A 27,805-nucleotide genomic window follows, 5' to 3' on the forward strand; every position below is an offset into this window, starting at 1 on the left:
GGTGCAATCCTCTCAACTCATTCCAAGCCTCCCTTTTTTGATACAGAAATTTGTAGTACAATGTAAGAGAGATCCATACACTTACACAAAAGTTATTGTCCAGAAACTACAAAAATGCTTGTTTTTGGTCCTTAATTCCTAAACTACATATATTGGCATCATAACCCCCAAAATGAATACAAACCTTCTACTTGTGGTATTAAACATTGTGGTACAATTTCTGAGCAATTAAAATACTTATACACAAGTTATTATCATAAAAGTAGAAAAAAATGTTTGTTTTGGGCAAATTTTGGGCCCTAATTCCTAAATGGTTGGGACCATCATCCCCAACCTTCCTTTTGTGGTATTGAACCATCTTTTAAAATTTCATAGAGATCCATTTATTTAAACTTAAGTCATTATATGGAAACCAAATGTGTCTTCAAACGACACAGACAAAGATGATGACGACATCATACCATTATACGATCCCAAATTTTTTTTGCGGTTGTATAAAAATGATGCATCAGATTAGAACATTTTTTATTCATTTGATGACAAATTTTTGTACTTAACTGCTGCAAAATCCTACAGATTGAAAATCCCAGCCATTCAGGACATTAAACATGTATTTAACTCAAGCCTTTTTTCCTGTGAAAACATGTTTTTATTAAATAACAAAATAAAAATATAAATATAACAGAACTATCACAGACAATGACTTAATCATAAATTAATTTTCAATAGTCATAAATTAATTTCAATAATCATAAATGAATTTCAATAATCATAAATTCAATAATCCATAATAATAGATTTGGACAGGTACTTTAATAAGTTCTAAGGTGTTTGTAACACTGGACTAGCAATCTAACACTCTATGCATAATATCAACTTATGCCTTCTAAATTTGGAAAAAATTGGTTGAAAAAATAACAGTGATCACAAATATATCTCAAGCACAGTACCTAAATAAGTCACAGGATTAGTATCAACAGTTCATTACAATATAACATCAAACCTGATAAGTATAAACTCCCCCTCCCCTGCCTCTCCAAATAAAGGGCTGCGCTTTAGCGCATGATACGTCCGTTGCTTTTTTAACTTGTCTTTTATGCTTTAAATGAATTTATATGATCAACTAGAAATATATATACAAATCAAAAGGGATGTTACATTAATATATTTACCAAAGTTTCATAAAATCCCCCTTTTTAAAGTATAAAAATTCATTACTTAAGAAGCCCCATAAATCCAAAACTTAAAATCTGAAATTTATACAAATTGAAAGGGAGCTTACATCAATAGATATAAACAATTCACCAAAGTTTCATGGACATTGGTGAAAGCCTTTTTGAGTTATTGTCAGAAGTGTTGAAAATCCCCCTTTTTTTATGAATAAAGCCCCATAAATCCAAAACTTAAAATCTGAAATTTATAAAAATTGAAAGGGAGCTTACATCAATAGATATAAATAATTTTGTATGAATAAAGCCCAATAAATCCAAAACTTAAAATCTGAAATTTATAAAAATTGAAAGGGAGCTTACATCAATAGATATAAACAATTAACCAAAGTTTCATGTACATTGGTGAAACCTTTTTGAGTTATTGTCAGAAGTGTTGAAAATCCCCCTTTTTTTATGAATAAAGCCCCATAAATCCAAAACTTAAAATCTGAAATTTATAAAAATTGAAAGGGAGCTTACATCAATAGATATAAACAATTCACCAAAGTTTCATGGACATTGGTGAAAGCCTCTTTGAGTTATTGTCCGAAGTGTTGAAAATCCCCCCTTTTTTATGAATAAAGCCCCATAAATCCAAAACTTAAAATCTGAAATTAAAAAAACGAAAGGGAGCTTACGTCAGTAGATATAAACAATTCACTTAAGTTTCATGGAAATTGGTGAAAGCGTTTTTGAGTTATTGTCCGAAGTGTGGACAACGGACGGACAGACAGACGGACAGACGGACGGACAGACAACGGTATACCATAATATGTCCCGTCTAAAAGATGACGACGTATAAAAAACCTCAGAAAACAGAGCAACTCTCCAATTCAAATATTGCAAGCGCTGAATGAGTGAGTGGATTCAAATGAGTAGCAATGGAGTACCCTTTAAAAAGTCTTCTTTAGATCCTTAGTTTTATAAATTGGTCTAGGAAAAATATCATACATTTTATACAATGAAGATTTAACAATTTGGTGAAAAAAAAATTCCTATTTCCTTAGAGTTATTGTAGTATATGTAGCAGCACTTTGAAATCATTTAAGGTGGTACCTAACACAGGGAGATAACTCTGTAAAATCAGCTAAACGTTTTGATTACGTTGTGTTGTTAAGGGAATGTTAAGCTTCTCAATGATCAAAATAAATGTTTGTCAAACTGCTATATAACCAGCGTAATTTTTCTGATAAAACAGTTGGTTCAAATTTTCTAAAATTTTTACATTTTTGTAAAAGGGTCAAAGTAAATACTTTGTCAAAATTTTATGAAAATTAAACGAGCCAAATTAATTTTAGTGAAAGTGTTGGGTACCACCTTAAGCAATGTGCAAACATGTACTAACTGTATTTTATTTTTTATTCTGAGACCTAATGAAAAACAAATTGATATTATTTCAAAATTTTCAATTCGCACAACTAAGAAATAAGCTATTGACTATAAAAAAAACTTTGCATTTTGGTTTTTAAATTTTTTTTTGTTTTGTTCATCTAGTTTTGTGCTTCAACAAAACATTTACAATGATACATTTGTACATGTGTGCTTTGTTAATCTAAAAAAAAAGATCATGATAGCTTATAACCTACAGAAATCTGACAAATCTTCATTGTGAAACTTATCAAATCAATTATGTCACCGTCTAATTGTTGTTAAATTGTGGCTAATGCTTATATTTTCTGAAAGCTTTCATTCAAATATGATTTAGAATGGTGATAATCCTCAATCTGAACATCAGTGATGGAAGCAAATATGGTGAAAATAAATCAAGTAAGAATAGACTTTCACAACCTCTTAATAGTTACAAAATCTGCATATAAAATAATGGATTATAATAATAATAAATAACAATCTTAACTTCTATGAAAAGTAAAATTTAGTATTGGGATTATTTCAATGGTAAAATCTAATGCTTCAGCTAGCTCAACATTATAGAACAGCTGGTCAATTACTGGTGCCAATACCTGAACACCAGCTACTAATACTTCTAAATCATCCTCTACTGCACATGCTCCACACACAGTTGCTTCCCCTGTATTTTCAGCTTGATCCCGAGTTGTCTCCCCTCTGTCATTACTATTGTTTTGATCAGTGGGTATGCTTTGATGAATTGTGGAACCACTATCTCTAGGTTTTGATATAGTCTTTGCTTTAACCTTTATAGTTCTTCTTACAGGTGGAACTGGTATGTAATTTCTTCTAATTACGGTTCGTGTCTACAATAAAAAAAATATGAAAATTAATAAAAAAAATAATGACTTAACTATCAAATAATATACCAAATTGTTACCCAATAAAGTTAACCATTCAAAAACAAAATACAATTCATATAAGGAAAAAAGAGAAACAACCAAACAAACAAATAATCAATCATTCCAATACGCTATTACCAAAAACAAAATGAGTGAGAAGAAAGTTTTAAAATAATTATTTAACAGATACCAATTTCTAAAATTTGACATAAACCACAAACACAAATTCATAACATATAAAATAGCATGAACTGTTTGGTTATTAGAACTATGATTATGGTTTTCTACAAACAGGATAAAAAAAAACATGTCATATGGTATGACATGACCAGATGAAGCTATTTCTTGTGTTTACTGTGAAAAATACAAACAGAAGGGGAGGGGGGCACAGAGCCACAGATAGATAGACAAAGGTAAAACAGTAACATCAATCAATCATCAATAATCAATGTATGGATTGCATTTATTTTTTGTTTAAAGAGGAACATGTCTAAACACTCAATATAAAATTTCTATAAGATTAGATTGCTATGGTCTTTAATGACAAAGAGTTTTATAATATTCTACTTTTTTCAAAGGGATAATCCCAGCTCACCTGTTATCCTGTAATATTGTGTTTGATTTAAAGAATGAAAGATAACACCAGCTAACCCTCGTGAGTATATAAGCATCCTAATGCTACTGTTGGTCATTGAATTTATTATGTTGCTTGCTTACAGAAATCGCACATGCATAGTTCAGAAGTAAAATCCTGACCTTGATTTATTCCTTGCCAAAGCTCTCATGATATTAGGTATTTATTGAAAAAAAATATTTTTCAATGAAATTTAAATTCTAAAAAATATTTTTTTATACCATCAATTATTTAATCAGGTCTACCTAATTTTTTTTACACTATATCCTTAACAAGCATGAAAGATAGATATAATATTTACAAAAGTGAAAGTGCTGATACTGACCTATATAGTTCAGATATTTTAATCGGCACTGAAATCAAAGGAAATATTGTTAAATATTCTTTTCCTAATAGGATTTGGAAATTTTTTACTGCTATATTGGAAAAGTTCAATGATATATACAAAAAGCAAAATAAATACATTTTGAAATTGATTTTTTTAAAACTTTAAATGGCAGATTTTTTTTTTAATTTATCCTTAGAATATTTTCAACAAAGTTTCATAACTGCTCTGATGTTTGTTAATCTTAAACACCACTTTCTATACATCAGAATTATTAGGTTTTTGTTTGTTGGAGGAAACTTAGATTTTACACACACAGTTTGAAAAACCAATAACACAATGGGTATGGTTAAGTGCATGCTTCCAATTCTCCATGTCAGTCAATGATTGAACCAACAATTGAACCCATTAAGTAAAGGTTAGCAGGACTAAACTTAACTGTTTTGTCTAGGGGCCAGCTGTGCCCCTGATATATTTTTTTCAGGAGCCCAACCAATCTGTATACAAAAAGACTAAATGAAAATAAAACTGAAAATAACTTTTTATATACTTACTAACAGTGTTCCAGCTTGAATCTCAGGGCAAAAGGTGCTAGTGCTCCTAAATAAGGAGTTTTATAAATAAAACAGGTGAGATGGGAGAGAATTATATTATTTTGATGCAACAATACAATGCATATATTGCAGAAGCTTAGAACTGTTACTTTTTTTCTCCATAATTGTTAAAATTAAAAGCATTTTATAAGTGCCCCCATGTAAGGAGGATCATAAATACAAGAAGTAAAACAGGAAGTACATGTACAGTCTTGTTTATGTTCAAATACAAATTTCTCTGATTCTTCTTTAAATGTATGTTCATGGTATGAAACAAAACAGTTTTTTTAATAAAGCTTATAATATTTAAATTATTGCCACCAGAAATGTATTATAAGATTTAACAATATTTAATTTAGGTTATTTCCTGCCAAAATTATCTCCCATCAATTTCTTTCAACTTCCTGTTGACCTGACAATATGGCTGTTTTTTTTTTTTAATAAATACTATCTCAATCCAAGCCATCCTCTAATAGTGCTGATCAAAATATATTTTGCAATAAGTTTAAATTGAAGATTGGATATCAAACTTAATATTGGGATATTTATTTACGAGACTTTGCGGTTTTACATTAAGTATTTTTTGTAAATAGCGATTCAGGGACAAGTTACCGTCTAACACAGGCTTGTAATGACTCCGAGGACCAGTTTAGAAGAAAACACTATTCAATAATGAAATAATCGTAGAAAATTTAGCAGTTAAGAAAACATGCTGATTGAAGGAGGTATATGACATATCGTCACTTCGGATTGAAAACATAGTTGTTCGACTGGGTTTAGGTTATTAGAAAGAACCTACTGGTTTTCGAAAATATTTTATTTACTATATCGCTTTGAAAAGACAAAACAGGTTTCCTTTTGGGAACAGTCTTCGTTAATATCGCAGGGAAAGGGTACAAATGGGATTTACTTTAAATTTTTTACAGTCGCCAGCTGGGCGATCAGGATGACTAAATATATTCGCCCAGCCAAAAATCTGGTCGCCTTGGGCGACTGGGCGAGCATTAAGTTTAGTCCCTGGTTAGTCCTAATAAAGATCTGTGCTATAAGCGCATGATATGCCCGTTGCCCTTTTAGCTTGTCTTTATGCTTCAAATGATTTTTTTTTTACATTAATTAGGCTGTTAGTTTTCTCATTTGAATTGTTTTACATTTGTCATTTCAGGTTCTCTTATAGCTGACTGTGCGGTATGGGCTTTGCTTATTGTTTAAGGCCATACAGTGACTTATAGTTGTTAATTTTCTTTTATTTTTTTATTGTGTGATTGTCCGAAAACTGGAAAATCCCCCCTTTTTTAAGCATAATAATTCATAACACAGAAACGTAAAATCTAATATTTATAAAAATTGAAAGGGAGCTTACGTCAATAGATATAAACAATTCAACAAAGTTTCATAAAAGTTGGTGGAAGTGTTTTTTAGTAATTGTCCGAAGTGTGGACGAACAAAGGTATACCATAATATGTCCCGTCTCAGAAGGGCATATAAAAATCAAACAGCAATTTTTACACACAACTATTAGGGTAGTGTCACTTTTTTTTTAAAATAGAAAAAAAATGGATCAACTGAACAAAGAACAACAGCATCTATAGTTAAGAAATCTTACTTTTGCTAACTTCTTTGGATCAGGACTTGGATTTTTCAACACAACAAAGCTTCCACCTGTAAAAATAGAATTAGAATTAAGAATGTGTGAAATTTAAAATGATGTTGTTGGTTGCTGTCAGCCATATAAGATATTTTTGTTTACTGTATAGCAAAGCATAAATCAGGCTGTGTTTTTCTTTTGAATTGTTTCACATTTTGTCATAAGGGGAAAATTTATTGTTTTCTGATGAATTTGTCCTGTATAGAAAAACTAAAAGAACTAGATATCATTGAGATGGGAGCCATCTCTGTGGGCCCCGCTGTGAATAATATGCATTAAAAAATTGTATATTTACCATAGGACATGGGTTTGTCAACTGAAATCAAAGTTTTTGACCTTGACCTTTGACCTAGGAAGTTGTAAATAAATTATGACACACCCTTTGGTGTTGGTTTATAAACATGTCAAGTATAAACTTTGAAATGATAACGGTTCTCAAGATATAGAGCGGACAGGATCTTTACCATAAGACATGGGGTTGTCAACTGAAACCAAAGTTTTTGACCTTGACCTTTGACCTAGGAAGTTGCACATAAATTATGACACACCCTTTGGTGTTGGTTTATATACATGTCAAGTATAAACTTTGAAATGATAACGGTTCTCAAGATATAGAGCGGACATGATCTTTACCATAGGACATGGGGTTGTCAACTGAAACCAAGGTTTTTGACCTTGAACTTTGCCCTAGGCAGTCGTTCATAAATTATGACACACCCTCTGGTGTTGGTTCATATACATGTCAAGTATAAACTTTGAAATCATAACGGTTCTCAAGATATAGAGCGGACACGATCTTCACCACAGGACACAGGGTTGTCAACTGAAACCAAAGTTTTTTTACCTTGACCTTTGACCTAGGAAGTTGTACATACATCATGACACGCCCTCTGGTGGTGGTTAATAAACATGTAAAGTATAAAATATGAAATCATAATGGTTCTCTAGATATGGAGCGGACACAAAGTGTTACGGACGGACGGACGGACAGACTGATCACTATAGGGCGACCCGCCTTTGGCGGGGCCCTAATTAATATTTTGCCAAAAAATGCATACTTCTTTTAGTTTCCCTGACTTGACATAGTACAATAATGTTTTACCAAAGAGCAGGTTACCTGTCCAAAAATTATTCACTCCAGAGTGAAAAGTTAGCATTATGAAAATAGTCTATTAGTATTCATATTGCTTACCTTCAAGTAATTTTGCCTGTGTATCTTTAGACAGTAAATCCCAACCAGGTGTATTTATAACTTGATGAACATGGAGCTTCAGAAAATCTTCACATTTTTGAAACAGGAAGGTGATGAAATCACAAAAATCCTACAATGGATTAACATCTATAAATTTCATTTCTACAATAGTTTTTTAAGTGCTTCGAATATTCATTTAACTGGAAAATTAATAATATCTACATAAAATACTGATGTTGTCATTCATGCAGCTATTCGAACCGGTAAACACAGAATTAATGTTTAGAATAGTGATAATAAAATAAATGATCAAAATATCAAGTTTCCTTCTTTTTATTCACTCATACACGCTTTTAAAATGTGTCAGAAATTTTCTTTTTTCACATTATTTTTTGTTTAGATAAGGTTGATTTCAACTTTTGCTTCATGAATTCTTTTCTCACTCATTTTGTTATAACAAATCCATAACTACAACCACAACTTACATTCTTGACCCTTTTCCCACAAAAGCTGCTAAAGTATTTATACATCCCTATCTTTCATTTTTTCTTTTAAAGTTTTTAGCCTTTCTAATGAATTTTTATCCAGACTCTTGCTTCAGATGCATTCAGTATTTAATTGATCAGACCTGTTTAGAATGATTGGTCTTGGTGGAAAACACCCAACTTACAATGCAGGTTAAAAGATACTTGATCAAGGAGAGTATACACCTATTAAATGTTATTCACTAACCTGACTCCATACCCTCTCCTCTTCAACCTCTTTGATCTGTATACAGTTTAGTAACAAGGAATGATATGCCTCACACGCATTTTTGATCGGTAAAGATTTTATCACAACCTCAAATATATCTTTAAGTAGGCTGATCTTGTATCCAAGTCCCTATTACAGAAAAATAGTCATTTTATTAGATATTCAGCCAAACAATTTATTAAGCAGTTGGTCAAATACAGCCTCCCCTACAACACATCCAACAAAAACAGAGATGTACAAATTACAATACAAATACCAACCAATTATCATTCTCCTTAAACTAACCCAATCACAAACTTGACCAAATTGTAAATATAACACATGAGTCCCACTTCAACAACTTTGGGAATTCCAAAGCAATCAGTTGTCATGACGAATAAGTACATGCATTTAAACTTCAAATTTTAAGGCTACTGCCAAATATTAGATACAATTCAAGACAATAAAATGTTTATGAGACATGAATATTTAATTCTGACTCAGCCATTCAGTTTTTGCTCTTCACTAAATGGTGTGTGCTTTGAGGAGAATCAGCAAATAACAGTGTTCAACTTTTTCAAAGCCACAGAGGCTGTTCAATCTGTTTTAGTTTGAGTTTTCAAAATTATTAATATCTGGGTGTATTCTGACTTCTTTATTTATGTACTAACCTTATCTAGTTTATAAAATGCTGAACTGTTTAATACTTGGACAAAGTTACAACTGATGAATTCTATAGCTGAATCATTGAGTTTTGTAATGAGGCACAATAAGGGTTCACACCATCTCAGTCGTTGAACATTCTGGTTCAAGTTCTCACAATTCAGTAGGATTTCGAACACGGTCTCTTCATTCTATAATCATAGATACAGTAAATATAATTAGATAAACAATTCTTATTGACATTTACCTTGATTCTACTACCAGTACAGAATTTATGTTGTGCTATTATAGCATTTTCTCATATTCAGATATGGTTTGGCCCTCACATGTGTAAAGTCACCACATTCTTTGTGCCTGTCCCAAGTCAGGTGATTGGGTGTCATTTTTTTTATATACTGTTTTGACATAAAATCTATTGAAACAAGGATAAAATTTATTTTTTTGAACTGTATGCCATTTTGTAGTATGGGGACATTTTATTGCTTACTAAACAGTATGGGTTTTGCACATTATTGTCAGCTGTACTGTAACCTATAGTTACTTACATCCAATGTCATTTGGTTTCTGGTGGAAAGTTGTCATTTTGGTAATCATATTTATTTCTTATGCAGCAAAAATACTGCAATCTGATTGGTTGACTACCCCGGTGTAAATAACACCCCACCCTTGTTCAAAAATTTTGCCAAAATTTTAATAAATATTAAAAAATAAAATTTTGCCAAAATAAAGAAAAAAATGTTAAGAAAATGCTAGAAAAAAAAAAAATTTTAAAAAATTAAAACAAATATTAAGTTTTTTTCATTTTTTTGTAAACTCAAAAGAACACAAAAATTTTCTGAATTTTTCCAAAAATAAAGTAAAAAAGTATTTGACAATTTGCAGCAACATGGACATTGAAAAAATATTACGCTTGGAAAATTATCACCATTTTTACAATTTTACATCCTGATTTTAAAATGAGTAAAGGAATTGTTCATAAGAAATAAATTCGTTATCTTGGTGTAATCAGGGGTGTACGGAATTTTACACCAAGATAACTAATAATATCTCCCTATTATTAATGGTTATTTTCCTTAAGCCAAAACTGACGTGGAACAAACAGTTGGTCTCTCAGACTGGAAAACATAGTGCCTTCCTACTACTATCAATTAATTTTAATAATAATAGATGGCCCTGCATTAATCACTGTTCATTCATCTATTTTTTTTTGGAACTTCATTTTTTTTGGGTTGGATGGTATTTTTTTTTTTATTTTATCAGTGAAATTAGTAACTTCTTCAAAACTTTTTGTAAACAGGTCAAAAACTGAAAAAACTCCTTCTATACCATTTCTTCAACAGCTTTTTGATAACAAACATCTAAGACTTCCTGAGGTTGTTTGGCGAGTGATTTTGATCTCCACGTCTTCAGTATATTTCTGTTGATCCAATCTACACACCTATCCCTCAGTGGGTCCATACGAAATGCCACAGATATAGTTAAAGCCTCTGGTAACAGTTCTTCACAACCTGCACACAACTAAGTCACAGAAGAAAAGGATTAATTTGTTTTGAGACTTCAAAGTAAAATTATACTTTCAGGTTTAAAAATTGATAATTGAAATGATAATTGAAATTCTATATGTAGGACTCTAAAGTGCGATGGTACTCTTAAGTGCCATGGTCACGCTAAAGTGCGATGGTCTACGCTAAAGTACGATGATGTATCACGCTAAAGTGTGATGGTTGTTTGTTCGCTAAAGTACGATGGTTTATCACGCTAAAGTGCGATGGAATAAAAGGGTAATTTTAAAGGGCTTAAAGTATTGAAGAACACGGATTTAAAAAAAATCTTCTTGCGAAAGCTAGTACAAGGTTTTATGACATATTTGATAGGGTTTATAATTACTGGAAGTCTTAAGTGATCATTGTTTTAAATTAAGAAGAACGACCACGTAATAATTGATAAAATGGTAATTTAGGTGTGACAAAAATCTGTATATCCTATATATGTTTTTTTTAAATTAAGGGCGGAATCACATATTTGGATAATTGGTGTAGCTTGCCGTTCACACAGTCTATCACTAATGTGAACATCTCCTCTCAAAGTCGACATTGTAAATTATAAATACAAAATTCGTTCTAATTTTTTAGCAGACAATTTATGATTTACTCATGGAAACATGACGTACCTTTATTTTGACTTTACTTTCCATTAAAATCGAAAATATTTGAACAGAGACGGCAAAGTAAACTGCAACATAAACAATGATTTCAATGTATCCGTTAGCTTCAAATAGAAACTGGATAAAGGATATTTATGCGTATACTTTTGTATCTGTATAGTAAGATGGTCGACTGCAGGACAAAAGTCCTTCTTCTAGTACCGAAAAAACCCATATTTGCTTCAGCCGACAAAACACAGTTATCGTGTTTAAATTGAGTAAGTCATGGACATTTGCTTTAAAGTTGTTAATCAAATATTCTACTTTTATCTTTCGGCATGTTCATTTTTTTTTTTGTATACAAATGAAAAAGACTGTTCACGTCATAATCCATAGTATGTTTATTACGTCTATACTTTCGTGGACCATTGCACTTTAGTGTGTGTAGGCATCGTACTTTAGCGTAGACCATCGCACTTTAGTGTGACCATCGTACTTTAGCGTCCACATTGCACTTTAGAGTCCTACATATATATATAATGGGTTGCCACAGATTTCATACATAGATTGCATTTGTAAAACTTAAGAATATAAATCTTACATAAAAGCTGTACAAAAAGTAGTATTTCCTCACAGGTTTTAATTAGGCTTAATTAATCCAAATTGTATCAGGTGACCATGACCTTACATTTGTTTTTGATATAAAAAGAGTAATCTGTTTTTTTTTTATTTAGAAACTATTTTTATAAGTCTGATAAGGATTGCGATGGCTTTCAGCAGAATCCAGAAAAGTACAAAACTTAGTTCGAAATTGATGTAAATGCCTACAGTAACAATACATCATTACAATACAATTTGTTTCTTTTAAAAAAATAGGTATGTTTTTTAATGTAATTGTAGTTTTTGTATGAATATCAGTTGAAGCTAAACAGATAAAGAACAGATCTTCTTACCTTGTGAAACATATGACAGTAATCTCTCTTCAGATAACTGACCACTACTGCCTTGATACCTTCTAAACCATACATGTCTGCTGTCATAATAAACTCCTCAACAGCACAGGACTCCATCAGATCTACCACTCCACCATACAGGTATAACAAAAGCTGTTCTACAACACTTGGTGATACTCTAAAATACACAAATATAATAGTGATATTCGAAAACGCATACATTTAAAAGAGATACTCATTGAAGACCTGTTGGTGACCTTCTGCTGTTATCTTCTCTATAGTCGTTGTTGTCTCTTTGACACATTCCCCATTTCCATTCTCAATTTTATCTAAAATACATCCCAATAGAGTGTTGGAAAATATATATGCTTGTTTTTTTTATCATAATTTAAATCTTAAAAAGTAAAAGAGTTGATACCAAGTGACATCCAATGCCTACAAATTGTTAAAACCAATTTTCTAATGGGAAACAAAATTTAACATACTCTTTGTGTAACATGGAAAAGTCTTCAATTCATTGCTCTAGTCTTTTGCACATAACAGTATGACTTCATAAATTTTGTGTAACATGGACAAGTCTTCAATTCATTGCTCTAGTCTTTTGCACATAACAGTATGACTTCATAAATTTTGTGTAACATGGAAAAGTCTTCAATTCATTGCTCTAGTCTTTTGCACATAACAGTATGACTTCATAAATTTTGTGTAACATGGACAAGTCTTCAATTCATTGCTCTAGTCTTTTGCCCATAACACTATGACTTCATAAATCCTGTTCTGGAGTCAAACTTTATCATTAACTATTTGAATACTTTTTGTAAGCTTCAGAACGTAATAAAATTTGAGGATGATGATGATGTTAGTTGGCTGTTTATCATTCAGTATAATAATTTAAAAAATGCATATTCAAAACGAGAACATGTCAATGAAATATGAATAGTAACCCTGCTTTGTACAAGACCAACACTCTGAGAACAATTTTTAACATGCTAGTTCACAAGGTAACAGTCCAAGTATTGGCTGTTATTATACATGTTATCATTTCATCTTGTAAATCTATCTCAAATGCTGTCCTTCTCAATTGTTGAAAAAATATTGTTTTTCAACCACTTTTAAAAATAGCTCACCCTTCAAGATTTATATCAGACTCTGTTTCTCTCCATGACCCTCCAAGCATTGCTGCAAAGTAACTGGATCTTGATGACAGAATACATCTAAAACACACATGTCAATCTATGATATAGCAGAATACTGAAACAAATCTGTAATATACTGTACACTTTCATTTTTCAGAACTAAGGTTAATCAAAGAGCTGAAGAGCTCTGAGGGAAAAGACGGCCATTGTTTCAATTTTTAGGGGGTATCTTTTGATAGTCTACATACAAAGAATGAACAAAAGAACAGCTAGAACATATAGAAAGGCTGACAATAATGAAACTAATTGTTGTTTATTGTTGTTTGTTTCATTTCCTTAGTCAAGAATTCATCATAGAGACAATTTGAACCAATGAGATCTGCACCTTCTAAATCAAAACATTTGATTAAAGTTGGGAGTTAATTATCTAAAATTCAATTGAATTTAACAACTACTACAGGGCTCACACTACTTCAGAATTATAGGGAGAAGTGACTTCTCTTTTTGAAATTGATAGGGAGAAGTGGCGAGATTTGAAAGAGAAGTGCTCATTCGCGCTGTACGCTACAATGTTTGGATTTTACTATAGTATAAAGGGTCATATGTAAATAATGTTCTTTTTATATTATTCAATTCATATCTGAGTATACAATTAAAGTAACATTTCAAATTAAAAGTTGTTTAAGTTTTACTAAGGTTTTTGTGAGAAACTACCAACTAAATATTTAATATCTAGCACTAAAAAAAATATTTTTTTATTTTAAAAAATGAAATGTAAAGAAATTATAATATATCAATTACAAATTAATTCAAATCTATCTTGTTTTTTGAAATTCAGTGTTTCTCATAAAAAAATATAAAAGTTATTAAGCAGGGCCATAATACAATTAATAGTCTCACAGTTAAGCAACTTTGAAACAATCCATAACAAATATAGGAAATTATATACACCAATCAATTAGATGTAACCAAAAGTCTCTTAATGCGTGTGGAATACGTAATTTTTCCCTTTGGGATCAATATTCTTCTGTCAGCTGTTCCATCCGTGCGTCCGTAGTAATTATTGTAAAAGTACGGATTTCGGTCATAGCTGGTCCAGTTCAGATCCGAAGTTTAGAAATCGGTCAATGGTGGACGAATGCAAGAAAATTTACAAAAAGAAACGATGTTTCACAAGTTATTTGGAAAGGAACATGACGTTTTTAATGCAATAAATTGATTAAACATTTACTGGAGGCAACTTTTATCACGTTTAAATGAAGTAACAAACTTATTTTGCCGCCGAAATTTAGGTTGATGTACGTTTTCGAGTAACAAGCACCGGAACTTGCGGAACTTCACGAAGTGATAAAAAGTTGTATTTTTATCAAATAACCTGCTACACACTGCAAAGACAATGCTTCAACCTCTTTTCTTAAGATAATGAATCGTTTATGTCTAAATTTCTTTAATTATCAATAAAAAATTGATGTTTCATCAACTTGGTAAAAATTGAAAATGTCCGATGACGGAAGCGACTGACAGCGAGTATCGCCAAGAACAGGGCGACTTGTTTTCGCTTTTGGGGGTCGGGGAAAGCGAAGTGACGGTCGGGAAAGCGACTTTTTCGCCCAAGTCGCCTGGTAGCGTGAGCCCTGCTACTACAATATATTTTAGAATTTTAATTATGTACAACTTAAGGGCAGGCTAAGACCTTTCTCAATTTTTTGTGACAGTATTCTCAAGAAAGTGAGGACTGAAAAATCTATTCAGTTTTAATTTTCCATTGATAAAGTTCCCAGTTACAACTCTCATCACAGGGATACATGTACATGTACTTATAAAATCAAATATGATTAATATAAGCTGTGTGAAGTTTGTTTCCAGATCCCACATTTTGATATATCTGTTAAATTCATGAATAGCTTTAAACTTCAAAAAGCAATATTTAAAAAAAAAAATGAAAAAAAAATGACCACTACAATAATTATGTTGGTACGCATGACTACTTATCATATATATACTTAATGTGACATTTTTAGTGTTTAGATACATTAACTTTCATTTTAGTCATCAATTGAGGTGCTCCTTAATTGGAGAAAGATTCTAAAAACATAACTTTACAGAAAGAATGAAAACTGCAGTTGCTCTCCCCAATCTCAAACTACAAAAAGCAACATTTTAATTTTTTTAATTTTTTTTTAACCATTTCAATAATTATGTTGGTACACAATTTTTTTTTTTATATAGAAGACTACCTACTTATCATATACTAAATGTCACATTTTAAGTATTCAGAAACATTTACTTTGATTTTAGTGTATAAGTACTCATTAATTGAGGTGCTCCTGAATTGGAGGAAGATTCTAAAAACAGAACTTTACAGAAACAATGCAAACTGACGTTTCTCTCCCCAATCTCATGTATCCCCATTGACATTGTTTACCGCGAAAGTTGACCTACAAATTATCTGATTATAGCCTCAGATTAAAGCATTGCATGTTGGTGTGTGAATCATCTACACTACAGCAAACATCATTAGGTTTACATTTAACAAATACGGATTTTTAATTTGTATACAAATACTGTGAATGATTTTTATAATGAATAAAGGATATCCCTGTGTAGTGTGGCATTCAAACAATGACGTCACTAGGTTAGATATATTTAGAATATTTCGTAATACTGATTTTTCCGGACTGTAAAAGAAACATATAGAGTGTAAGGAAAAGCTCAATATACGATAATTTCACGAGAAACAGAAGGGAAATGTGTAAAAAATGTATTTAAAGTCAATCTGTACTCCTTGTAATCAATTTCAGTATGACATTTTGAGGGGTTTCCAAACTATCAAAACAAAATGATTGACGTGAGGGAATGATACTCTGCCCAACCCCATTAGGGAATTGACGGCTTGAAGCCGTCTTTCCCCAAAAACTGTAAGATAACCATCAGCAATTCAAACATGGAATGTTCCTTAAACTAGAAGTTTTATCGGTGTTCAAAATATGTCTACTACTATAAAGTAGCACAAATCAAATGTTACAGGGGAACCATTGCAATATATCTTGTTAATTGTATTCTACTATAACATATACATGTACTGGAATCCCCTGTTTAGCCTATGTAAATGTAGGTGCTTTTCAATGTCATATTAGCAATTGTAAGCATGTGAATTAAATTCTAAATTTACAGCACTAAGTATTTTACGTTGTAAATTTTTAATATAAGATAAAAAAAAGTAAATATGGTTATTGGAAAAGTACAATTCATTAATGCAGACTATTTTGCTGTAAGATTTATGAGCTCAATCAAAAGTTGAATAAGGTAACCACATTGATCATGTTGATCTAATTTCTAATGTTTAGGACATTGTTAAGCAATTATAATATTTAGGTGTATGTTATGGAAGATAAAGTCTAGACTGCATTAACTACTTAAATGATAAATTGCATGTACATGTACTGATAGATGAGATTAATCTGATCTATACACTTTGAAATGCCTTGGAGTGTACATAGAAAAAACTTACTTATGAACTTTGAAATGGTCCCCAGAAACTGTAATTTGACAATCTGTGTGGATCTCCTGTAGGTAGCCTCTCAATAAATCTTCTCCAACTCTGTTACAAGTTTCATAAGGTAGAGTCAAACCATAGGACAACTTAATCATGTCAGAGAATGAGGACTGTACATTGTTTATCTCTTCTGAATTCACACTGTTTATCTCCCCTGAATTCACACATCCATTTCCTATTTGGCTATCATTGTGGATATCTTCTAGATTATTAACATTGTTCAAACTATTAATAGTCAGATCTTCTTCTGAAGCTCCTTCATGTGATGGTTCACCTTCTTTCTTAATTGGAGCTCGAGAAGTGGTTTCTTTTTGACAAAGGTTTGAATTGGCAGTATCAGCATGATTTTCACATTGACTATTTGAGACATCATTCTCACCATTTTCAGCCTCTATGGTAATCTGATTCTGGTTATTTGACTTTTCACAACCATTAGATGCTACATTTCGGTGCTGAAACAACAGTGACTTAAGATAGTCCATTAGAATCTCGTCTTGTTTATCAACAGTTTCATCTAATGGTTCTGTTTCAACAAAATATAATTTCCTACAAAAAATACAATAATTTATTAAAATCTTTTAAATTTTAGACATACATGAACCATATAATACATTGAAATGCCTTGGAGTGAATATGGAAAAAAAAATACTTTTTGAACTTTGAAATGGTCCCCAGAAACTATAATTTGACAATCTCTGTGGATCCCCTGAAGGTAGCCCCACAATAAATGTTATTCAACTCTGTTACATGTTTCAAAATTTAAAAAAAATAAAAGAAATTTTTATTGACCTAGATTTAATGTTGTAACTTAGAGACGAATTTAATGAGATAGTCATAATACTAATAGTATGTGATATGTCATCTTATAGTATTTCATCAACATATCAAATATGTTGTCTGTTTTAAATGAAAAGGTTCTGCCCAAGACAAGTTTATTCCTCACAACTTTAAAAAAAATCTTATGTTTATTCATGAGTAGATAAATTATTACCTTTGCTGATCTTAAATTATGACAGTCAAGACTAGATATGTAAAAATAATTTATCAAATTCTTGTTTCATAGTTGTTCCAATGAACCATTTGCTTTACTTTTAATAATAACATTAATATAACTTTTCTCCCCGTCTTATCCAACCTGGAGCAATTAAATCTGTGTCATAAACATTTAGAGAATAGAACAATAAATAGTCAACCAAATGATATGTCATATATCATCTCATATAATATCACCAAATTACCAATTTCCAAAGTCTATGGTGCTGAAAATCATTAGAATAGTAAAAAAATCCGACACGGACACAACTGCTAAATTTTAGGACCAAAAAGGGTTTTTAACGGGCCTACTCCTTTGTTATCATTTACTTACCTGACAATAAACAGTACAATTTTATATGTAACCCATGATGGCATGACTAGAATATCTAAATCTTCTCCTGTGGAAAGTTCTAGAAATCGGTCAAATACTGCTGGACATCTATATAAAATAAACACTTTCATGACTTTATAAGCTATAAATCAAGGTATTCCACTTGTACACAATCTAAGTTTGCAATGACTACAGTTTATGACACCAAAACATTATTTGTTAAATCCAGGGTACATGCATATTATACATGTATTTTCAAATTTAAAGACTTATATCAGTGGTCTTTATATTTTTTTTGGACTAGTATTGTGAAAATATTTGTATGAATTTCAAGATTATATATTCATCATAAAAATGTGTCACTGTTTGTTTTGTCCAGTGTTGTCCTGAACGGAAAAGGTTCCTTGTTGTTTTGTGGTTTACATATTGTAACAACTATTATGTTGTTTGTTTGTTTGTTTCTTTGAGTGTTCTTGGGTTTGTTCGTTTCTCTGAGCGCTCTAGGGTTTGTTCGTTTCTCTGAGTGTTCTTGGGTTTGTTTGTGTTATATTTCTGCCACATCTGTCACATAGTGTTGTCATTATAGCAAAATTTTTAACATGGCCATATAGGTGGGAGGTTTGGCTAGCCATAAAACCAGGTTCCATCAACAATTTACTGTAAAAATGTCCTGTACCAAGTCAGGAAGCTGTTATCAAATAGTCTATTTCTATGTATGTTCAATGGTTTTTGTTGATCTTCAGTGTTTCTCTTGTTCATTTGTTATCCTTTTATGATCTCTCTTGTTCATTTGTTATCCTTTTATGATCTCTCTTGTTCATTTTTTATCCTTTTATGATCTCTCTTGTTCATTTGTTATCCTTTTATGATCTTTTATAGTTAATGTATTTTCCCTAGGTTTTCATTTGTAACTAGGATTTGTTTTCTCTCAATCTAATTATGATTTTAAACAATGGTATACTACTCTGGTCTTTATTAGCCATAACTACATTTTTAAATCTCTTTTTTAAAATAGTACAAAAATACATTTAACATGTTTTCCATTCTCAATTTTATTAATTGATGTATTGACACAAAATAAAACTATAGGACTTTTACCATAAAAGGAGATTACTCATGCAAGTTCTCATTCTCAGTGTAAAGTTAAAAACAAGTTTCATGTACATGGACCAATTTCTAGCATCTCAAATAGTATCTCCTGTTTAAGTTACAATATGTCTTATAAGAAAAAATCTTACAAGAAATGCTATCATTTAAGTATTACTTACAATCAATTTTAATGGTAATGTTTTTTTTATGAAAAAAGCCGAGGACATTTCATTTGATGTGAAAGAAAACTGTTTAAAAGCTCACGATTTTGAATCAGCATGGGTCCAAGACAGTTACTTACCTAGACTTCAAAATAAACTTATGAACTTTAACCTCTTTTCCTTCTGCTCTTATCAACAGGTCAGAGTGTTCTTCATTGTGTAATAGACTGAAAAAACAAGCATGTGCAGCATGTTAAACTTCTACTCCTACAGGTGTACAGGATGGTTTTTACTGTAATAGGATTCAATAGTCAGAAGATGGATATAAGAAGATGTGGTATGAGTGCCAATGAGAGAACTTTCCATCAATGTCAAAATGTACAAAAAGTAAATCATCATAGGTCAAAGTATGGTCTTCAACACATTGAACATGGATAGATCCAGTGCTTTGGCACACAACAAATAGCAAGATAAAATGGGCCTTAATATAAATAACGGTAGTGTAAAACAGTTCAAAAAGGAAATGTACAGGTTGACAAAATTGTTATCAGAAGACTCTCAAAGTGTTAGTCAGAGTAGACAACACCCACCTGCCTGATTTACATGAAAATAATGTACTCCAACTGATAACACAATCCATTTACAAGTAACTTATTCTTCATTGGTGGAGGGCTGAGATCTCACAAAACATGTTTAACCCAGCTGAATTTTTGCGCCTTGCCTATGTCAGGAACCTCTGGCCTTTGTTAGTCCTGTATTTTTTTTTAAATTTCAGTTCATTTATATATGTCTAAGAGTTTAGTAATGACAGTATGACAACCATTTTTGCTTACAGACAAGCTGAAACCGCCCTTCAGGTTCAGGATTTCCTCACTGTGTTGAAGACCCATTAGTGGCCTTTGGCTGTTTTCTACTGTCTGGTTTGGTTGTTGTCTCTTTTACACACTCCCCATTTCCATTCTCAATTTTATTTTGAAAATGAAATTATCAAAAGATAAAAAAAAGTGATTCCAGAATCAAGCATCAGGAAACTCTAAAAAGTGTAAGCTTCTGATTTACCTTCCTAAATCTTTTTGGAGTTGTTTGATAACACTCTGTTTCAAGTTGTCTTTTTCATGTTGACAGCGTTCTAAAAATGTTTTTGTTTTAGAAGATGGAATTTTTTCTTTGGGACGAGCCATACTCCAAAATCTGTTTCACTCTTCTAGCAATCTACAAGTACATGTGTAAAAGATATAAACTATTAGTATTAGTAGTGTGATATAAGTGATATTCTGTAAGTATTAGGTGTGAGGTGTAAGTATTTATTAATTTCCATTCTAATTACAAAATGTATATTCAGTTGGTTCACTTTCGTTTGTAATTGATTTTATTTTTATCGGGAACCCCTGCATTCCGTAAAGGAACAACTGTTGCAACCAGCACTAATCATACTAGCCATTCGAACAGAGTAAACAAAGAATTATTTTGTTGAGGCACCGACAGGAACCTTCCGATAACGCTGCCATCCAACACAAGAAAAGAAATAAATAATAATGGACCATCTTATCCTAAAAACGAGTACTATGGCGGAAAAGAACAGTGATAGGAATTTATTTTTCTCTGGACCCGACTTCGTATTCTTCAAATTCAATATGATACTGAAGATACAACCACTTTCACAGATAACTGGCCATTCCTGATAGTTTGATGAACGAACACATAGTTAAAAATTCAGCATAGACTAGAGATATTTATACTTCACTATACATTATACACTATACATATATACTTTGTCCCTTACTCTCAGCAACTGAAACATTTTACAGCATTCCTGACGCGATTGGAAGCAGTATCTCTGGCCAAGGGAAGCCAAACGAAATGGTACAGAATTGCAGGTAAAATGTTGTCTAAAAAGTTAAATGAACACTCAGACCATGCAACCTATACACAGCTTGACAACTTATTGTATTATTCTTTCTACATTGCAAGAGGACAAAAAAAATTTGGAGAATAATTTTAACAAACATTTTCACAACAAAAACATTTTATTTTTATTTATATATTTTTTTTATGGACTCTTAATAATTGTACTACAGACTCACCAGGCGTTGGTTCACATTGTTTGTAATTGATCTTTTTTTTTATAGTTTACTGACATACTTACAATGAACTTTCACTTTCAGTTGCTATTTATAACGTTACTTACCATTGTAACATTGTGATGTTTAAATTTTTACAACCCGATTTTGTACTTCAGCATGATTTTATGTATTATTTTTATCCTGATGATGGTGCCCTAGGCACTGAAACATGTCTATCAATAAATTTCTGCAGCAGTCCCTAAAGTGTTGTTATAAGACTCTCTACATTTTATGTTGTTTATCATAACGACCCTGCATACACGAGGTATCCACTTTATGGACTCTACTGTATTACAGATTCACCAGGTGTTGGTTCACTTTCGTTTTTAATTCATTCTAATTAGAGTTTACAACCATCATTAAAGTCAAGCGCACTCTAGAAGGTGTACTTGATTGGTCCATATTTGTTTGAACCAATATCTCAATTTATAAACTTGTTTCACAAAAATCATTGCTAGCACTACCAGACCTGCCAACTATCTCAAATTATGGAGGTTTATCAATTCCCAATGAGAGTTTACGTAGTTGACCTAAATTTTGAAATTCTTTCTTTTATAACATAGACACCTCAAAAAAGTCGTTCAAATGAGTCAAAAGGGTATTTCAGCATATATATACTCATTCAAACAATTTAGTTGTAAATTAAAAACACTTATGGCAATATAAGAGGAGCAAAAGTACCTCATGAACCTCTTCGACTTAAAAATCCCCAATAGAGATTTTGAAAAGTTGACCTGTTGACCATGTTGACAGGTATGCACTGCATGAAATGATGATGGTAAAGGGGTTATTTTCCTGCAAAGTGTTTTGTCTTTTTTATTTCACGCGCAGCAGTGAAAAGAGTTCATTATCGACTGTGTTTCGTGAAATCGGTAAAAAGGTCAATCTGCAAGAAATTTTTAATAGTTCGTTTGTCCTGAAATGGCAATTTTATTTTGCGTTCTCCCGTGCAGATACATTTACCACCCCATTATGCCCCTCTGCAATAATACTCTTATCTATCAAGCACCAAATTGTCAAATATTACAGAACAAGGGCAAATGCAGAACATTTTCAATAAGTTCATAAACAACAGAAGGGTACATTATCCTTAAGGTAGATGGGGTGTCTAAATTAAAATCCATAGAAATTTTTGATAATTTGCCAAAATGTAGTTTACTTTTCTACATTGGGTAGAGGTATAGGCGGAGGGTTGAGATCTCATAAACATGTTTAACCCGGCAGCATTTTTGCACTTGTCCCAAGTCAGGAGCCTTTGGACTTTGTTTGTCTTGTATTATTTTAATTTTAGTTTCTTGTGTACAATTTGGAAATTAGTACATGTAGTATGGCGTTCATTATCACTGAACTAGTATATATTTATTAGGGGCCAGCTGAAGGATGCCTCCGGGTGCGGTAATTTCTCGCTACATTGAAGACCTGTTGGTGACCTTCTGCTGTTTTTTTTCTATGGTCGGGTTGTTGTCTCTTTGACACATTCCCCATTTCCATTCTCAATTTTATGTCATGCTTTTAAAAAACTAGAGGCTCTAAAGAGCCTGTGTCGCTCACCTTGGTTTATGTCATGTATGTGAATATTAAACAAAGGAAGCAGATGGATTCATGATAAAATTGTGTTTTGGTGCTGGTGATGTGTTTGTACATCTTACTTTACAGTCTTGCAGCTTACAATTATCGTTATCTATAATGAACTTGGCCAAGTAGTTTCAGAGGAAAATGTTAATAAAAATTTACAAATTTTATGGAAATTGTTAAAATTTGACTATAAAGGACAATAACTCCTTAGGGGGTCAATTGACCATTTCGGTCATATTGACCTATTTGTGAATCTTACTTTGCTGAACATTATTGCTGTTTTCAGTTTATATCTGTCTATAATAATATTCAAGATAATAACCAAAAACAGCAAAATTTCCTTAAAATTACCGATTCAGGGGCAGCAACCCAACAACGGGTTGTCCAATTCATCTGAAAATTTCAGGGCAGATAGATCTTGACCTAATTGATTATTTTACCTCATGTCAGATTTGCTCTAAATGCTCTGGTTTTAGAATTATAAGCCAAAATCTACATTTTACCCCTATGTTCTATTTTAGCCATGGCGGCCATCTTGGTTGGTTGGCAGGATCATGCCACACATTTTTTAAACTAGATACCCCAATGATGAGTGTGGCCAAGTTTGGATTAATTTGGCCCAGTAGTTTCAGAGGAGAAGATTTTTGTAAAAGATTACTAAGATTTATGAGAAATGGTTAAAAATTGACTATAAAGGGCAATAACTCCTAAAGGGGTCAACTGACCATTTCGGTCATGTTGACTTATTTGTAAATCTGACTTTGCTGAACATTATTGCTGTTTACAGTTTATCTTTATCTATAATAATATTCAAGATAATAACCAAAAAACAGTAAAATTTCCTTAAAATTACCAATTTAGGGGCAGCAACCCAACAAGGCTTAAATTAAAATATTGTTTGTTTGCCCTTTACGGACCGACCCTATAAATTCGTTCCGCCTGAAAATCTTTTATTTGTATTTACCTGCAAGATTTTATTTTATTTTGTTTTTCCGTTCCTACAAATAATCTTATATTTGTGTTTCCCGCTCAAAACATTTTTACCGGAATCCTCGGGTTTTATCTTTCCCGGATAAGGTCTAGTCCGTTTGGTATCACGTGAGCGTTTGACATGAACATTTGCATTTAGAGTTTCAAAGCATTTGTTAGAAATCATGATATGACGAACGTTACTCTGTGTCTTTATACTTGAAGAGTAGGGTTCATTAAAAAAAAGTTCGTCCAATACAAAATTATCAACGTGTGTACAAAATATTTTGTAAACGGACGTTGTATCCTATGTAGGAATGGCCTTTGGTGATCGGTGGATCAGGATGATTATGTTAACGATGCCTTCAACAAGTATTGATATATTATTTATATCTGACATGAACCAAAGGTCTGTAAAGTGGAGAATATTTGGCAGTAAAATCGCCAAGTTTTTCCATACAAATCATTTATAAATGCGATAAAAAATATGTGACAATTTTGTTTCAAGTCTTGTATCATTTTTATTGAAAACCCAGGCATACAAGAACATTTAAACACGCTAGGGACTGTTTCTACTTGTAATGTATGTCTGCCTGGACATATTTTACCAGGACAAAGTTATCTCTAACAGAAAACCTTTAGGTCGAGGTAAGCGTACAATGAACGTAGGACAGAATATTAGTGTTTTTAAATTATTAATGTTGAAAATATGCTGCACAGCCCTATATTTTCATATTTGAAAACAAAATAGTAGTGCATATGAATTAATTTCACATTCTACATGATATTTTTTTCTTCAAAACTTCCTGGAACTCTATACTAGTCTAATAGTCCCAGAAATTTATTAGCAAAAACATACTTAAACAAAAGCAATACAGACAAAAATGACGTCATTCAGATTATGTATCTATAAAATAAAATATTATACCTACCTGCCTACCCATGACAAAAAATGTACCGAGCTCAGTTATTTTTTGGGAAAGAAAAATAAAATATTTTACCTACCTACCTACCCTGTTTCAAAACATAGGGTCGGAAAAGGGCAAACAAACAATATTTTAATTTAGGCTCAACGGGTTGTCCGAATCATCTGAAAATTTCAGAGCAGATAGATCTTGACCTGATAAACAATTTTACCCCCGTGTCAGATTTGCTGTAAATGCTTTGGTTTTTGAGTTATAAGCCAAAAACTGCCAGTGTCTTCCCTAGAATATTCTTGATGCATGGTGGGTCTAAGATGAATTTGCAGCGCGGAGCGCGGTGTTGTTTTGTAGAATTATTTTTATTACACTAGTAAAATGAATTGTGCTTGCAAGTTTAAAAACTTCACATAAATCTGCAATACAGTCAGGAACAATACTTAACATTTTCTCTCAAGGCCAGCCTGGATCCAAAAGTTTTTTCAAGGGCCCTGTAGAATTTTTTTAGGCTCTACCAGGTTTGTTATTACTACAGGTACATACATATTAATAGTCTGGAATGTTCTTATATAAAAGCCAAAAATATATGTTTGAAATACCTTATACATGTAGCTTGTTTCTGATTATGATTGAAATAATAAAGGAATTAAATTAACATGAGTTTTTCAGAATTAAAATCCATTTAACCATGTATTTTCAGACTGGTGAACTTTATATATTTGTAATATTAATGGAAAAAAAAAACACAAAAAAAACAGCCCCCCTTTTCATACCCCTAGATGTAAATTATTTTAATAAAAAAAAAGTATTATCAGTTTCACCCCAAGAAATTATTAATTGTTCATGAATGAATCTTAGCAGTTAATTAAAATGATTTCCAAAATGAAATTCCTACTGTCTATAAATAACAATGAAATGTAACTGTTTCCTGTTAATAAGGGGTTTCCCGAATTTTCCCGCCAAAAAGCACATGGCTTTCAACAATTGTAAGCAAAGCATTCAATTTGTGATCATGGATTACAGCTTTAAATAATAGATATTAAATTTAAGGTACAGTCAAGCAATGTTTTTACTTTCTTCTGGATTATAACTAGTTTGAAAGATCAGTTTGAAAAATAAAACAATTTTTGACATCAAACCAAAAACGATCTGAATTGTGAATATTCAGTGACCCATAATTTTTTTGAACTCTGCTACGGAGGTCAAAGTTACATCATGTTTCAACCCAATGATGTGTATTCTCTGTTACAACTAATCAACTGCGTTTGATATAAATATTTCGATGTCAGACTTATGATTTCAAAACGTAAAATTTATACTGCAAAAGGTTTACTTTTTATTTTTCACGGAAGGATATTTGGAAGCTGTATCAGGCTATAATATTTATCATTAAAACAACTTGAACTCCCGATTTCTATTATGCAATCGAAGTCTTGAATGTTGTTCTATCTAATCAACGTGGTTGTAAAATCAGAGCGTTGCATCTAATTATGATCAATTATCAGTCCAGTGAGTTTGAAACACCTGTAGAGTTTTGTCAATTGTCACTTCATATTATAAGATAATAAAAATTTCACACATAGCGGGATGCATAGCGGGTATGATACATGCATGGCGGCCGAAATTTTATGCGTAGCGGTACCGCAATGCATGAATAGCCTAGGGAAAACACTTAACTGCATTTTACCCCTATGTTCTATTTTTAGCCATGGCGGCCATCTTGGTTGGTTGGCCGGGTCACGCCACACATTTTTTAAACTAGATACCCTAATTATGATTGTGGCCAAGTTTGGTAAAATTTGGCCCAGTAGTTTCAGAGAAGACTTTTGTAAAAGTTAACGACGACTGACGCCGATGACGGACACCAAATGATGAGAAAAGCTCACTTGTCCCTTTGGGCCAGGTGAGCTAAAAATGAACAGATTGATATCCGATTTATATAATTCCAAGGCCGTCAGTCGGCACCAGAAGCAACGAAGCAGCACATCTATTTTGAGTGGGCAAATATCCACTTTTTGATATGGGACGAGCTCTGACGTCCCACAGCACCAGCTTGTCTGGCAAAACAGCCGTTGGACGTCAGAGTAATCTCGGACTAAATTATTTGCCCTTGTATTTGAGTCGCCTCCCTTACATTTATATGTAATGCCATCTATAGGTCTTAACCATTTATTGTTAATGAGTTTGTGCCAATAAAAATATTTGTATTTGTATGGCAAAGTGGGGAAATAAATGATCAAACAAAAGTTTTCTGGTTTTTTTTGTAAAATACAACATAAATATCTATTAAATATTCTTGTATTTCCAAATCCAAGATTGAGGAAGACACCCTATCTACCTTAAAGATAATTTAACTATCGTCTATAGATCGAGTTTTATTTTCGCAAACATCTGTACTCCAATAGTTAATTTTATGGATTCGTCCTCTTTCAAAGATACTTCCTGTCTCATTTTAAAAACACCCCTATACCTTACCTAAAATAAAATAGTTTCAGGCTTTAATGAATCGTTAGAAGCAAAATAATTTATGAGGAATTTATTTCCACTGGAGGCTGCCATATTTAAAT

The 27,805-nt window shown here is 32.0% G+C and overlaps 1 protein-coding gene across 1 annotated transcript; it reads right to left on the reverse strand.

Annotated features, from left to right (window-relative positions):
• Positions 1 to 617: 617 nt before the first annotated feature.
• LOC143063408 (uncharacterized) lies at positions 618 to 27,805 on the reverse strand. Its single transcript, XM_076235546.1, has 13 exons — positions 27,714 to 27,805; positions 20,711 to 20,863; positions 19,792 to 19,878; positions 18,402 to 18,509; positions 16,991 to 17,581; positions 13,471 to 13,557; positions 12,344 to 12,521; positions 10,574 to 10,765; positions 9,256 to 9,438; positions 8,585 to 8,734; positions 7,853 to 7,982; positions 6,619 to 6,674; positions 618 to 3,424 (listed from the first exon to the last, which is right to left on the reverse strand). The coding sequence occupies exons 2-13, from the start codon at positions 20,830 to 20,832 to the stop codon at positions 3,062 to 3,064; spliced, it is 2,247 nt and encodes a 748-aa protein (XP_076091661.1). The 5' UTR covers positions 20,833 to 20,863; positions 27,714 to 27,805; the 3' UTR covers positions 618 to 3,061.

This window comes from Mytilus galloprovincialis, chromosome 2 (genome assembly GCF_965363235.1).
Source record: "Mytilus galloprovincialis chromosome 2, xbMytGall1.hap1.1, whole genome shotgun sequence".
NCBI classification, from domain to species: Eukaryota; Metazoa; Mollusca; class Bivalvia; order Mytilida; family Mytilidae; genus Mytilus; species Mytilus galloprovincialis.